This window comes from Vulpes vulpes, chromosome 5 (genome assembly GCF_048418805.1).
Source record: "Vulpes vulpes isolate BD-2025 chromosome 5, VulVul3, whole genome shotgun sequence".
Classification (NCBI taxonomy): Eukaryota; Metazoa; Chordata; class Mammalia; order Carnivora; family Canidae; genus Vulpes; species Vulpes vulpes.
Genome location: NC_132784.1, coordinates 869,883 through 881,978, shown reverse-complemented (window position 1 = coordinate 881,978; position 12,096 = coordinate 869,883). Strand labels below are relative to the sequence as shown.

The 12,096-nt window shown below is 39.2% G+C and overlaps 1 protein-coding gene across 5 annotated transcripts in view; it reads left to right on the top strand.

The window, feature by feature from the left end:
• FAM168B (family with sequence similarity 168 member B) overlaps window positions 1-12,096 on the top strand; it is a 58,276-nt gene that overhangs the window by 16,596 nt on the left and 29,584 nt on the right. For all 5 annotated transcript variants that reach the window (XM_072757436.1, XM_072757437.1, XM_072757433.1 and 2 more), the window contains exon 2: window positions 6,225-6,304. In XM_072757436.1, coding sequence (XP_072613537.1) covers window positions 6,235-6,304 — 70 coding nt within the window. In that variant the 5' untranslated portion in view covers window positions 6,225-6,234. The remainder of the gene's footprint in view (window positions 1-6,224; window positions 6,305-12,096) is intronic.

The following is a 12,096-nucleotide window of genomic DNA, read 5'->3' as shown; positions in this document are numbered from 1 at the left end:
TTTAGAAACTTTTTGCTGTCATCTTTTTTAAAGGGAAATCTGAGAGTTGTCTATTCCGCTGCAGGTGCCAAGCGGAGGTATTCTGGCAGTTGAATGATTCTAAATAGGAAACTTAAAAAAAAGTGGTACTCTCTGGATAGGTATTGTAGGTATTGTAGGTATTCTGGCAGTTGAATGATTCTAAATAGGAAACTTAAAAAAAAAAAAAAGTGGTACTCTTTGGACCCAGTGTTGGAATCCAAGTCCTTGGCCTACACTAAATCAGACTTGGGAAATTGGTGGTTTCTGGGTAGACAGTGGCACTAAGATCCCAGGTAGAATGGTGGTGATGGGTTTTTCCTTGGGTTTTTTTTGTTGTTGTTGTTGTTATGCTAACTTAAAAGGTGTAATAATACAATATACATCCCAACATTTCAGTGTAACAGTTATTAGCATTTTACTGTAATTTCCCTTTTTTGTAAAAGTACTTTGTTAAAGACATCATGTCATTTTTTTAAAGTCTTAATCTTCCATGCCTTAGCATGTACCTCTGAAAAAATGGTGTCTTTACACAACCAAAATGTTATCACCACACTTAAAAAAATGAACAGTTGATGCCTTTTAATACTTAGCCCCATAATCAGTTGCGTCCCCAAATCCTTAAGATCTTTTTAGTTTTTCAATCTAAAAATCCAAACAAAATCTACCTGGTGGTTTTTACATCTAAATCTATTTTAATCTAGAACTGTTCTCCAGCCTCCCCATCCTCACCATTTTTCAGACCATTGACTTACTGAAGAAACTGGGGTTATTTGTTCTCCAAGATGCCCTGCCTTTTGGATTTGTCGGGTTGCTTCATTGTGTTCATCTTATTCCTTCAATTTCTTTTTCTGTAAACTAGAAGTTGGGTGTAAAAGATCCATTAGATTCGGACTGTAATGTTTTTGTAGCAGTACGCCTTAGGTGATGCAGAGTAATTCTATCATATAAGGATGTACATAATGATAAATAAAGAGTTTGTCTTCTGGTGATGTTAAAACTGGCCAACTGGTTCAGGTTTTATAGCCACTAATCAAGAAACAGATGTATTTCAACTGTTCTGAGTTATATTTTAAATACTTCCTTTTTTATTCATTTGTGAGAGAGAGACAGCACAAGCGAGGGAGAGGCAGAGGGAGAGTAAAAAGCAGATTTTCCACTGAGCTGGGAGCACAGTGTAGGGCTTGATCTCAGGACCTGGAGATCTTGACCTGAGCTGAAGGTAGATGCTTAACTATCTGAGATGCCACCCAGGCACCGCCCTGAGTTATATTTTAAATAAATGTCTCAACTTTTTTTTAAGTGAACTGTACACCCAGGTATGGGGCTTGAACTCAGTTACCCTGAGATCAGGAGTCAGGCACCCCTGAACTTCATATTTATTGCTGTGAAACATTATATATCCTTTTAGTTTTTCTGTTCAAAAACATTCAGAAGATATATATAAGCTACTTATATGCCAAGCACTGGTGAGATACATGAAGGAGAGCTGAACAAAGTATTTTCCCTGTCCTTGAGGCTCAGAATCTTGGGAGGAGAATCTCATTATTTGAACAAGTGACCTAAGAAGGTTTTTTTGTTTGTTTGTTTGTTTGTTTGTTTTTTACACATTAGTTCACATAGTTTGTCTTTATATTAAGCCCTTTTATTGAGTAGGAAGGGGAACTGACCGCAACATTTTCTTTTATCAATCTTATTATAGTTTCTTGCCTATAATTTTTAATTAAGATTTTTCAATCTCTTTAGGAAACATCACCTTTGCTTTTAGGAAATATAACTTCTGGGTAGTTTGTAACTTATGGTATTGAGAATTCAGATACAGCTCTATATACTTTTTAGTGGCAAGCTTATAGTAAATTGTATTATTGGTTTACACTGTGAGATCTTTATGGCAGGAGAACTTGTGGTGTTCAGTGCTTCATTCGAATTGTTTACGATATTTGGCTATTATGAATAATAAACATTCGTGTACAGGTTTTTGTGTGGATGTATGTTTTCACTTCTCTTGGGTATTTACCAGTGAGTAGAATTACCAGATCATCTGGTAACTCTTGTGTTAAACTGCTGTGCTCTTTATGAGTTAGTAGATGACATTTGCTCAGCCGACCACATTTAAGGGTCTCTACATGATGGTTTTAAGAATCTAATTTGTGTTTCCATAGTCATCTTTGCTGATTCCCTACAAGCCCAAATGCCCAATACTCCTATGTATGCATCTTTCTTTCTTTTTTTTTTTTTTTACTTCTGTGGGCTTTTTGGGATACTTGTTCAGAGCTCATTGGAAATACCACCTCTGTAATCAAGTTCCTGGCCATCCTTCCCCTCGCCTGTTGAATTTTGCTCTCTCCACTCAACCTTCAGAGCACTTCATTCTTTTATGGTACTTAATGTGACTGATAATATTAATACTCTTTGCTCTGTATCACCATTATTCATGTCTTTTATCTTATAGACCTGAGTTCTCTTAATACAATAGCCATTACTTGCATGTGACTGTGATAAGTTAAGCTAAAATGCATTTCCTTAGTTGTGCTAGCCACACTGCAGGTGTTCAGTAGCCAGCCATTAGTGGCTGCTTTACATGGAAAGTAGCCATACATTCTCAGTTTTGTAGAAGGTTTTATTGGATAGCAAGCACTTTCCTAGATTCCTGCTCAGAAGCAGGATTGTGACTTGCTTTTTTTGTTTTCTCTGTGGACTCTGCATAGTGCTTTGCTTATCTTGAATTCAACTGAGAATAAGATTCTGGCACAGCATAGAGAAACAATTTTAGGAAGTATGTACTTTCTCAACAGATCATAGTTGAAGCGGGGAGATAGATGGAATTTACAAGGCCTTCCACAATTCTTCTGTGGATGATCCACCAAGAATGGGTTAAAAATGCAGGATAATAGGGCTTGGTTGCCAGTTTGTTTATTTTATTTTATTTTATTTTTTTAAGTAGGCTCCACGCTGGGCGTGGAACCCAAGGCAGGGCTTGAACTCAAGACCCTGAGATCAAGACCTGAGCTGAAATCAAAAGTCAGACGCTTAACCAACTGAACCACTCATGTGCCCCCAGTTTGTTTATTCTTAAACTGTGTGGTGAGATACGTAATAGATTCTCCTGCTTTCTTTATATTCTTCCTATTCTTCTTTTCTCTCATCTGTATTGTAAACACATGCTGTCCGCTGTAGCCCCTAGACATCAATGACTATTTAAATTTAAGTTGAGGCTGAGTTGGAGGAGCCTGCAACTCTTGATTTCAGGGTCTTGAGTTCAAGCCCCACAATGAGTGTAGAGATCAGTTGAATAAATACATAAATTAAGAAAATGAATATAAGTTGCAGTCCCATAAAGTTGAAAAATCAGATCCTGCACTAGCCACATATTTGGGTGTTACTTTCAGCTAATGGCTGCCATATTAGAAGGCACAGGGCATCTTCATTGCTGCAGAGTACTGTTGGCCAGCATTGATCTAGACTTATGTCTTAGCCGGAATTGTGGATGTCACAGTAAGTTTGACTTAGAAGTTAAAAAAAAAAAATTAGACAGTTATTTAGCAAGAACATTCCAATCAATCACTGATTTCTCGATTTTTTCCTAGTTTATTTTTTTTAATTTTTTTAAATTTTATTTATTTGTTTATTTATGATAGTCACACACACAGAGAGAGAGAGAGAGGCAGAGACACAGGCAGAGGGGGAAGCAGGCTCCACGCACCGGGAGCCCGATGTGGGATTCGATCCCGGGACTCCAGGATCGCGCCCTGGGCCAAAGGCAGGCGCTAAACCGCTGCGCCACCCAGGGATCCCCGATTTTTTCCTAGTTTAGACTAAATCTTGTTACAAAGATTAAGGATGTGACTGGGTATATTTTTTATTGTGAATTTTATTTATTTGTTTGTTTGTTTATTTATTTATTTATGGTGGGCAGCAATGCAAGGTTTATTGAGTGATAGTAAAGTGATAGAATAAAGTTCCTGGGGAGGGAGGGGACCTGAGAGGGTTGCTGTTGATTGTGAATATTTTAAATGAGTCAGGTAAGCTAAGAAGTGCTAAATTTTTACAATATATCTTTGTATTGGAATTTAATACCTATATAATGTTCGAAGGTGCATATGTTTTTAGAAAGTCAGCAGGTACTTGCACCTGTATTGTTTCAGATACTGTTACTGGTGCTAGAGGTAACTGCAGTAAATAGGACCAAGTCTCTGTTCCTTGTCTGCATGGGCCTACTTTCTGATTGGGGATGTGGTAGGGGCAGACACTATTTAGTATATATGTGTATTTTTTATTTATTTTTTATTATTTTTAATTAATTATTTTAAAGTAGATTCTATGCTGTACGTGGAGCCCAATGTGGAGCTCAAACTCATGATTGTGAAATCCAAGACCTGAGCCACCCAGGTGCCCCTATATATTTTTAACTAGATTTTCTTTTTTTAAGATTTTATTTATTTATTCATGAGAGACAGAGGCAGAGACACAGGCAGAGGGAGAAGCAGGCTCCATGCAGGTAGCCTGATGTAGGATTCAATCCCGGGACTCCATGATCACACCCTAGGCCGAAGGCAGGTGCCAAACTGCTGAGCCACCCAGGGATTTCTTAATTAGACTTTTTAAAGGAGTTTTAGGTTCATAGCAAATTTGAGCAGAAAGTAAAGAGTTCTCATGATACTTGTTGCCTGTTAGCTAGCTCCCTTTCCTGTGCTGTTTTTTTTTTTTTTTTATTTTTAAAGATTTTATTTATTTATTTATTTATTTGAAAGAGAGTGAGAGAGCATGAGTGAGTGGAGAGGCAGATGGAGACGGAGAGGCAGACTTCCCCACTGAGCAGGGAGCCCAGCCTCGGGCTTGATCCCAGCACCCTGGGATCATGACCTGAGTTAACCAACTGAGCCACCCAGGCACCCTGCTGTTTTTATTTTAAACTTAAGATCCCCTTAATCCTTACTACCACATAAATCAGTGAGTGACTTACTAGGTGAGGAATACAGAACAGTCTTTAAACTCACGCTTTCAGAATATAGTGGGTGAAAGAATTCAGAGGAGCTTGCTGGCGATACTGATGAAAATCCTATTTCTGTTGGGTAAGGAGTAAAATCATGGTTATGGCTATGCAAGTTCTTGAACTTTTCAGGAAAAAAGATTATGAAAAAAGCATTGAATGGGTTAATAGAGTTGCTAGGCTATAGCTGACTTGTATTTTTAAGAAAATATATGCATATTTAACAGAAGTTATTTAAGAAATAAAGTATAAAGGGCAGCCCAGGTGGCTCAGTGGTTTAGCGCCGCCTTTAGCCCAGGGCATGATCCTGGAAACCTGGGATTGAGTCCCACGTCAGGCTACCTGCATGGAGCCTGCTTCTCCCTCTGCCTGTGTCTCTGCCTCTCTCTCTCTCTCTCTCTCTCTCTCTCTCTCTCTCATGAATGAAGAAATAAAATCTTAAAAAAATAAAGAAAAAGGAAATAAAGTATAAAAAGAACACTAAACCCACCCCATCTAGAGACTGTCTCTGTTCACATTTTTATATTCTCCCAACCTTTTCTGTTTGTGCTGGAAGTGCACATGCCTGTACTATTTGTAGTTATTACATGTAGGTGCAGTTTTTTTTTTTTTTATTATAACTGCATCATGCAGCATTGTTATCTTTTTCCTCACTTAACATAGTATCAGTCATGTTTTTAAACACTTTAACAAGTATCTATATAATATTTCATACACTGGATAGATCTGGTTTCCTTAACTATTTGTTAAAAGGACATTTAGAGGGGACCCCTGGGTGCCTCAGTGATTTGGCGCCTGCCTTTGGCCCAGGGCGTGATCCTGGGGTGCCGCAATCGAGTCCCATGTCGGGCTCCTGGCATGGAGCCTGTGTCTCTGCCCGTTTCTCTCTCTATATATGTATATCTATCATGAATAAATGAATAAAAATCTTTATAAAAAATAAAAGGACATTTAGATTATAAGAACATATTTTCACTGTTTTAAGCAGGGACATAGAGAACAGTTTTTTCTTACTAGCTTTTGACCGACTGAAGAATTTGTAAAGGAAAGTTTACAATGTTTGGGTGGGCCTTCATCAGGACTTCTGTGTTGGTTGGCAGCAGCATGAAATGCCTTGTTTTTAGTAAACTAGAGAAGGGACTTCTTTTGTGACTGATACTGGAGAGAACTGGAGAATAAAAGTGCTTGGCTAAATCACTTTTCTTTCCTTTTTTAGTTCTGAAATCATGAATCCTGTTTATAGCCCTGGTTCTTCTGGGGTTCCCTATGCAAATGCCAAAGGAATTGGTTATCCAGGTAAGCAAAAGTAAAACTTTGTTTCATTATTGAACTTTGAACACTTGGGAAATTTCCATGTTGGTAAGAATGCTTTCAGTTGACAAATTTAGCTCAAAGTAATTTATACAAGGAGAAAATGTTTCAGCTCATGGAACAAAAAAAAAATCTCAAGAGCTAGGACTGGCTTTGGTCAAAGCTTGATCTGGTTGCTCCAGCAGTAAGTGCCAGGATCTAGTTCCTACCTTCTGAACTCAGCTCACTCATGATTGGCTCAGTGTTGGTCCCAGGTTACACTTCTCTTTGTGGTCTCTGTGGTGGTCAGCAGTACCCTATGAGCCTCTTTATCTCTGTTCTATAGGAAACCCCAATGGGGCTTCTTTTTTTCTAATCAGACCAGTCCTGGGTGTGTTCTGATTGCACTCAGCTTCCGTCTCTGAGCCAGGGAGGGGATTCTACTGATTAACTGAGGCCTGGACTATGTTCCCCCGTTTTTTGTTTGTTTGTTTGGTTTTGTTGTTTAAGATTTTATTTATTTATTCATGAGAGACACAGAGAGGCAGAGACCTAGGCAGAGGGAGAAGCAGGCTCCATGCAGGGAGCCTGATTGGGACTCAATCCTAGGACCCTGGGATCACACCATAAGCTGAAGGCAGAAGCTCAACCACTGAGCCACCCAGGCGTCCCACGTTCCCCACTTATGGGAGTCAGCGAGTTGAACATGGGCTATGAGGGAAGTGGTAAAACAAAATTTGGGGGAATAGGAACTGGTTGTTTGAAAATAGCAAATGGTCATCCTGGTGATATCCAATGAGTGATTATTTGTAATGGTACAATTTAACTATGCGTTTTGATCGTATGAGGGAACAGATCATCTTCAAATCCTGTTGCTAAAAAAGTCTGTAGAAAATTGGACAGAACATTTAAAAAATGTATAACTGAACTTGTAGGGTAGTAAACAAAATATCTGTGCTGAATATGAAAGTGACGTAAAAACCAGTGTATTTGGCCATTGAGCTAATAATGATGTTCCTGTGCTGGGAACATTTGCTTTTTGTGGATTTTGACAACCTACGTGGGGACAGAAAGTGAGGCCTTTTGAGTTTAGGGTTTGGGGCTTGGAGAGTGATACTCCCAGGGAAGAGGTAGAATAAAAAAAAAAAAATTCCATTTACTGATTCCACAAGGGAATTTAGTGTCTGCTTGGGCTCTAGGAAGGGGAAATCTTTCTTCAGACTTTGTAACCAGTCAAGGATGTTGGAGGCTCTATTTTGTTATTACTTGTAATTACTGGGTGTGTGTGTGTGTGTGTGTGTGCGCGCGCGCGCTCCAGTGTCTGTCCATAATTGAGAAACTAACATGAAACATAGTCTGCAGCTTGCATTATCCCCCGCACCTGACAGCAGCAAAAGCAGAGCTCCTGTAGAGGCATATGTTTGTATTCCAGGTAGTGTGGGTTTCCCACAAAATTCTGCCTGTTAACAATGCAGAGTTATTTTAAAACATGTGACTTCATCAAGAAAGAGTTACTAGTTATGATAGACTGCAGGAATAGAACATCAAATAGATACCACATCGGGCAAGTTGAGAATAATTGAAGATCTGAAAGAAAGAATCAGAATATAAGAGGGAAATAACACATGGGAGGGACCAAAAGAACCAACTTGAACTTAAAGAAATGGCATTTGAGCAAAATTCAGGTTACATTGCAAGCATGACACTGCTAAATGGGAGACCCAGGATGCAAAATAAGGAAAGGGGTAGCTATAGAAGACTAGTTAAGAAATCGAGATGTCTCAATGAGAAGATTTGGGATGAATTAAGAGCTCCAGAAGGGGTGAATATAGAAGAAGAGTGACAGAATTTTCCAGAATTGGTAAAAGGTAATTTTAAATTATTAAGATAATTTAAATAATTCTGTTTAAACAGAATGCCAAATAGCTTCCTGAAATCCTGAGTGGATATAGATCAAGGGAAATAATAGGTAAAACCTGATGGCTTTAGCATTACCTGATAGTCTTTTTAATAAAACATTGATTGCCTGTCATGCTTCATAGGTGTGTGTCTGGATGTTGTTTCTATTCTTTGGTTGGTCAAAAGCAGGGTTGGACAGACTTTATGTACGTGTTTCAGGCTTATGAGCCATAGCGTCTCTGTTGTACCTCCTCAGCTCTGCCTTTCCAGAGTGTGTGTATTTCAGTAACACTGAAAACCGCCTCAGTAGGTTGATTTTTTTTTTTTTCCAGGAATAGCAGTGAGTCTTCAGGTATTTTTTTTCTGCTCTCCCTCTTCTCTTGGGATTCCATTTATAAGTATATTAGACCATTTCACTCTTTCTCACGTTTCTTGCATCCTTTTTGTAGTTTGTTATTTTATGTGAGTCTTAATGTGGGTATTTTATACTGATCTGCTTCCATTTTTCACTAGCCTGCTAATTCTTCTCTAATTTGCTATAGAACCTGTTTATTGAGTTTAATTTTTTCATGTACTCCATTTTCTTTTTTCTCTAACATACTACTTACAGTTATTTATTTTTTTATTGGAGTTCAGTTTGCTAACATATAGCATATCACTCAGTACTCATCCCGTCAAGTACCCCCCTTAGTGCCTGTCCCCCAGTCACCCCATCACCCCGCCCACCTGCCTTTCCACTACCCCTTGTTCGTTTCCCAGAGTTAGGAGTCTCTGATGTTCTGTCATCCTGACGGATATTTTCACTCATTTCCCTTTTATTCCCTTTCACTATTTTTTATGTTCCCCAGATAAATGGGACCATATGTTTGTCCTTCTCCGATTGACTTATTTCACTCAGCATGATACCCTCCAGTTCCATCCACGTCGAAGCAAATGGTGGGTATTTGTCATTTCTAATGGCTGAGGAATATTGCATTGTATACATAGACCACATCTTCTTTATCCATCATCTTTCAATGGGCACTGAGGCTCCTTCCACAGTTCGGCTATTGTGGACGTTGCTGCTAGAAACATCGGGGTGCAGGTGTCCCAGTGTTTCATTGCATCTGTATCTTTGGGGTAAATCCCCAACAGTACAGTTGCTGGGTCGTATGGAAGGTCTATTGTTAACTCTTTGAGGAACCTCCACACAGTTACCAGAGTGGCTGCACCAGTTCACATTCCCACCAACAGTGCAAGAGGGTTCCCCTTTCTCCGCATCCTCTCCAACATTTGTGGTTTCCTGCCTTGTTAATGTTCCCCATTCTCACGGGTGTGAGGTGGGATCTCATTGTGGTTTTGATTTGTATTTCCCTGGTGGCAAGTGATGCAGAGCATTTTCTCTGTGAAATTTCTGTTCATGTCTTTTGCCCATTTCATGATTGGATTGTTTGTTTCTTTGGTGTTGAGTTTCATAAGTTCTTTATAGATCTTGGAAACTAGCCCTTTATCTGATACGTCATTTGCAAATATCTTCTCCCATTCTGTAGGTTGTCTTTGAGTTTTGTTGACTGTATCCTTTGCTGTTCAAAAGCTTCTTATTTTGATGAAGTCCCAATAGTTCATTTTTGCTTTTGTTTCTTTTGCCTTCATGGATGAATCTTGCAAGAAGTTACTGTGGCCAAGTTCAAAAAGGGTGTTGCCTGTGTTCTCCTCGAGGATTTTGATGGAATCTTGTCTCACATTTAGATCTTTCATCCATTTTGAGTTTATCCTTGTGTATGGTGCAAGAGAGTGGTCCAGTTTCATTCTTCTGCATGTGGATGTCCAATTTCCCCAGCACCATTTATTGAAGAGACTGTCTTTTCTCCAGTGGATAGTCTTTCCTCCTTTATCGAATATTAGTTGACCATAAAGTTCAGGGTCCACTTCTGGGGTCTCTACTCTGTTCCATTGATCTATGTGTCTGTTTTTGTGCCAGGACCACACTGTCTTGATGACCACAGCTTTGTAGCACAACCTGAAATCTGGCATTGTGATGCCCCCAGCTATGGTTTTCTTTTTTAAAATTCCCCTGGCTATTCAGGGTCTTTTCTGATTCCACACAAATCTTAAAATAATTTGTTCTAACTCTCTGAGGAAAGTCCGTGGTATTTTGATAGGGATTGCATTAAACGTGTACATTGCCCTGGGTAACATTGACATTTTCACAATATTAATTCTGCCAATCCATGAGCATGGAATATTTTTCCATCTCTTTGTGTCTTCCTCAATTTCTTTCAGAAGTGTTCTGTAGTTTTTAGGGTAGAGATCCTTGACCTCTTTGGTTAGGTTTATTCCTAGGTGTCTTACGCTTTTGGGTGCAATTGTAAATGGGATTAACTCCTTAATTTCTCTTTCTTCAGTCTCATTGTTAGTGTATAGAAATGCCACTGACTTCTGGGCATTGATTTTGTATCCTGCCACGCTGCCAAATTGCTGTATGAGTTCTAGCAATCTTGGGGTGGAGGCTTTTGAGTTTTCTCTGTAGAGTATCATGTCATCTGCGAAGAGGGAGAGTTTGACTTCTTCTTTGCCAATTCGATTGCCTTTAATGTCTTTTTGTTGTCTGATTGCTGAGGCGAGGACTTCCAGTACTATGTCAAATAGCAGTGGTGAGAGTGGACATCCCTGTCTTGTTCCTGATCTTAGGGGAAAGGCTCCCAGTGCTTCCCCATTGAGAATGATATTTGCTGTGGGCTTTTCGTAGATGGCTTTTAAGATGCTGAGGAATGTTCCCTCTATCCCTACACTCTGAAGAGTTTTGATCAGGAATGGATGCTGTATTTTTTCAAATGCTTTCTCTGCATCTTTTGAGAGGATCAGATGGTTCTTGGTTTTTCTCTTGTTGATATGATCTATCACGTTGGTTGCTTTACGAGTGTTGAACCAGCCTTGCATCCCAGGGATAAATCCCACTTGGTCATGGTGAATAATCTTCGTAATGTACTGTTGGATCCTATTGGCTAATATCTTGTTGAGAATTTTTGCATCTGTGTTCATCAGGGAAATTGGTCTATAATTCTCCTTTTTGGTGGGGTCTTTGTCTGGTTTTGGAATTAAGGTGATGCTGGCCTCATATAATGAGTTTGGAAGTATTCCGTCTCTTTCTATCTTTTGGAACAGATTTAGTAGAATAGGTACTGTTTCTTCTTCAAACGTTTGATAGAATTCTCCTGGGAAGCTATCTGGCCTTGGACTCTTGTGTCTTGTATTTCCTTGGTAATGATGGTAATCTCTCCTTTTTTATTCGTGATTTTATTAATTTGAGTCTTCTCTCTCTTCTTTAATAAGGCTGCCTAATGGTTTATCTATCTTATTAATTCTTTCAAAGAACCAACTCTTGGTTTTGTTGATCTGTTCCACAGTTCTTCTGGTCTCTATTTCATTGAGTTCTGCTCAAATCTTTATTAACTCTCTTCTGCTTGGTGTAGGTTTTTTTTTTTTAAATATCTTATTTATTTATACATGAGAGATAGAGAGAGAGAGAGGGAGAGAGGTGCAGAGGGAGAAACAGGCTCCATGCAGGGAGCCTGACATGGGACTCGATCCCGGGTCTCCGGGATCAGGCCCTGGGCTGAAGGCTGTGCTAAACTTCTGAGCCACTGGGCTGCCCTGGGTGTAGGTTTTATTTGCTCTTCTTTCTCCAGTTCCTTTAGGGGCAAGGTTAGCTTTTGTATTTGAGTTCTTTCCAGTTTTTTGAGGGATGTTTGTATTGCGATGTATTTCCCTCTCAGGACTGCTTTTGCTGTATCCCAAAGATTTTGAACAGTTATAATTTCATTCTCATTAGATTCCATGAATCTTTATAAGTCTTCTCTAATTTCCTGTTTGACCCTTTCATCTTTTAGCAGGATGCTCTTTAACCTCCAGGTATTTGA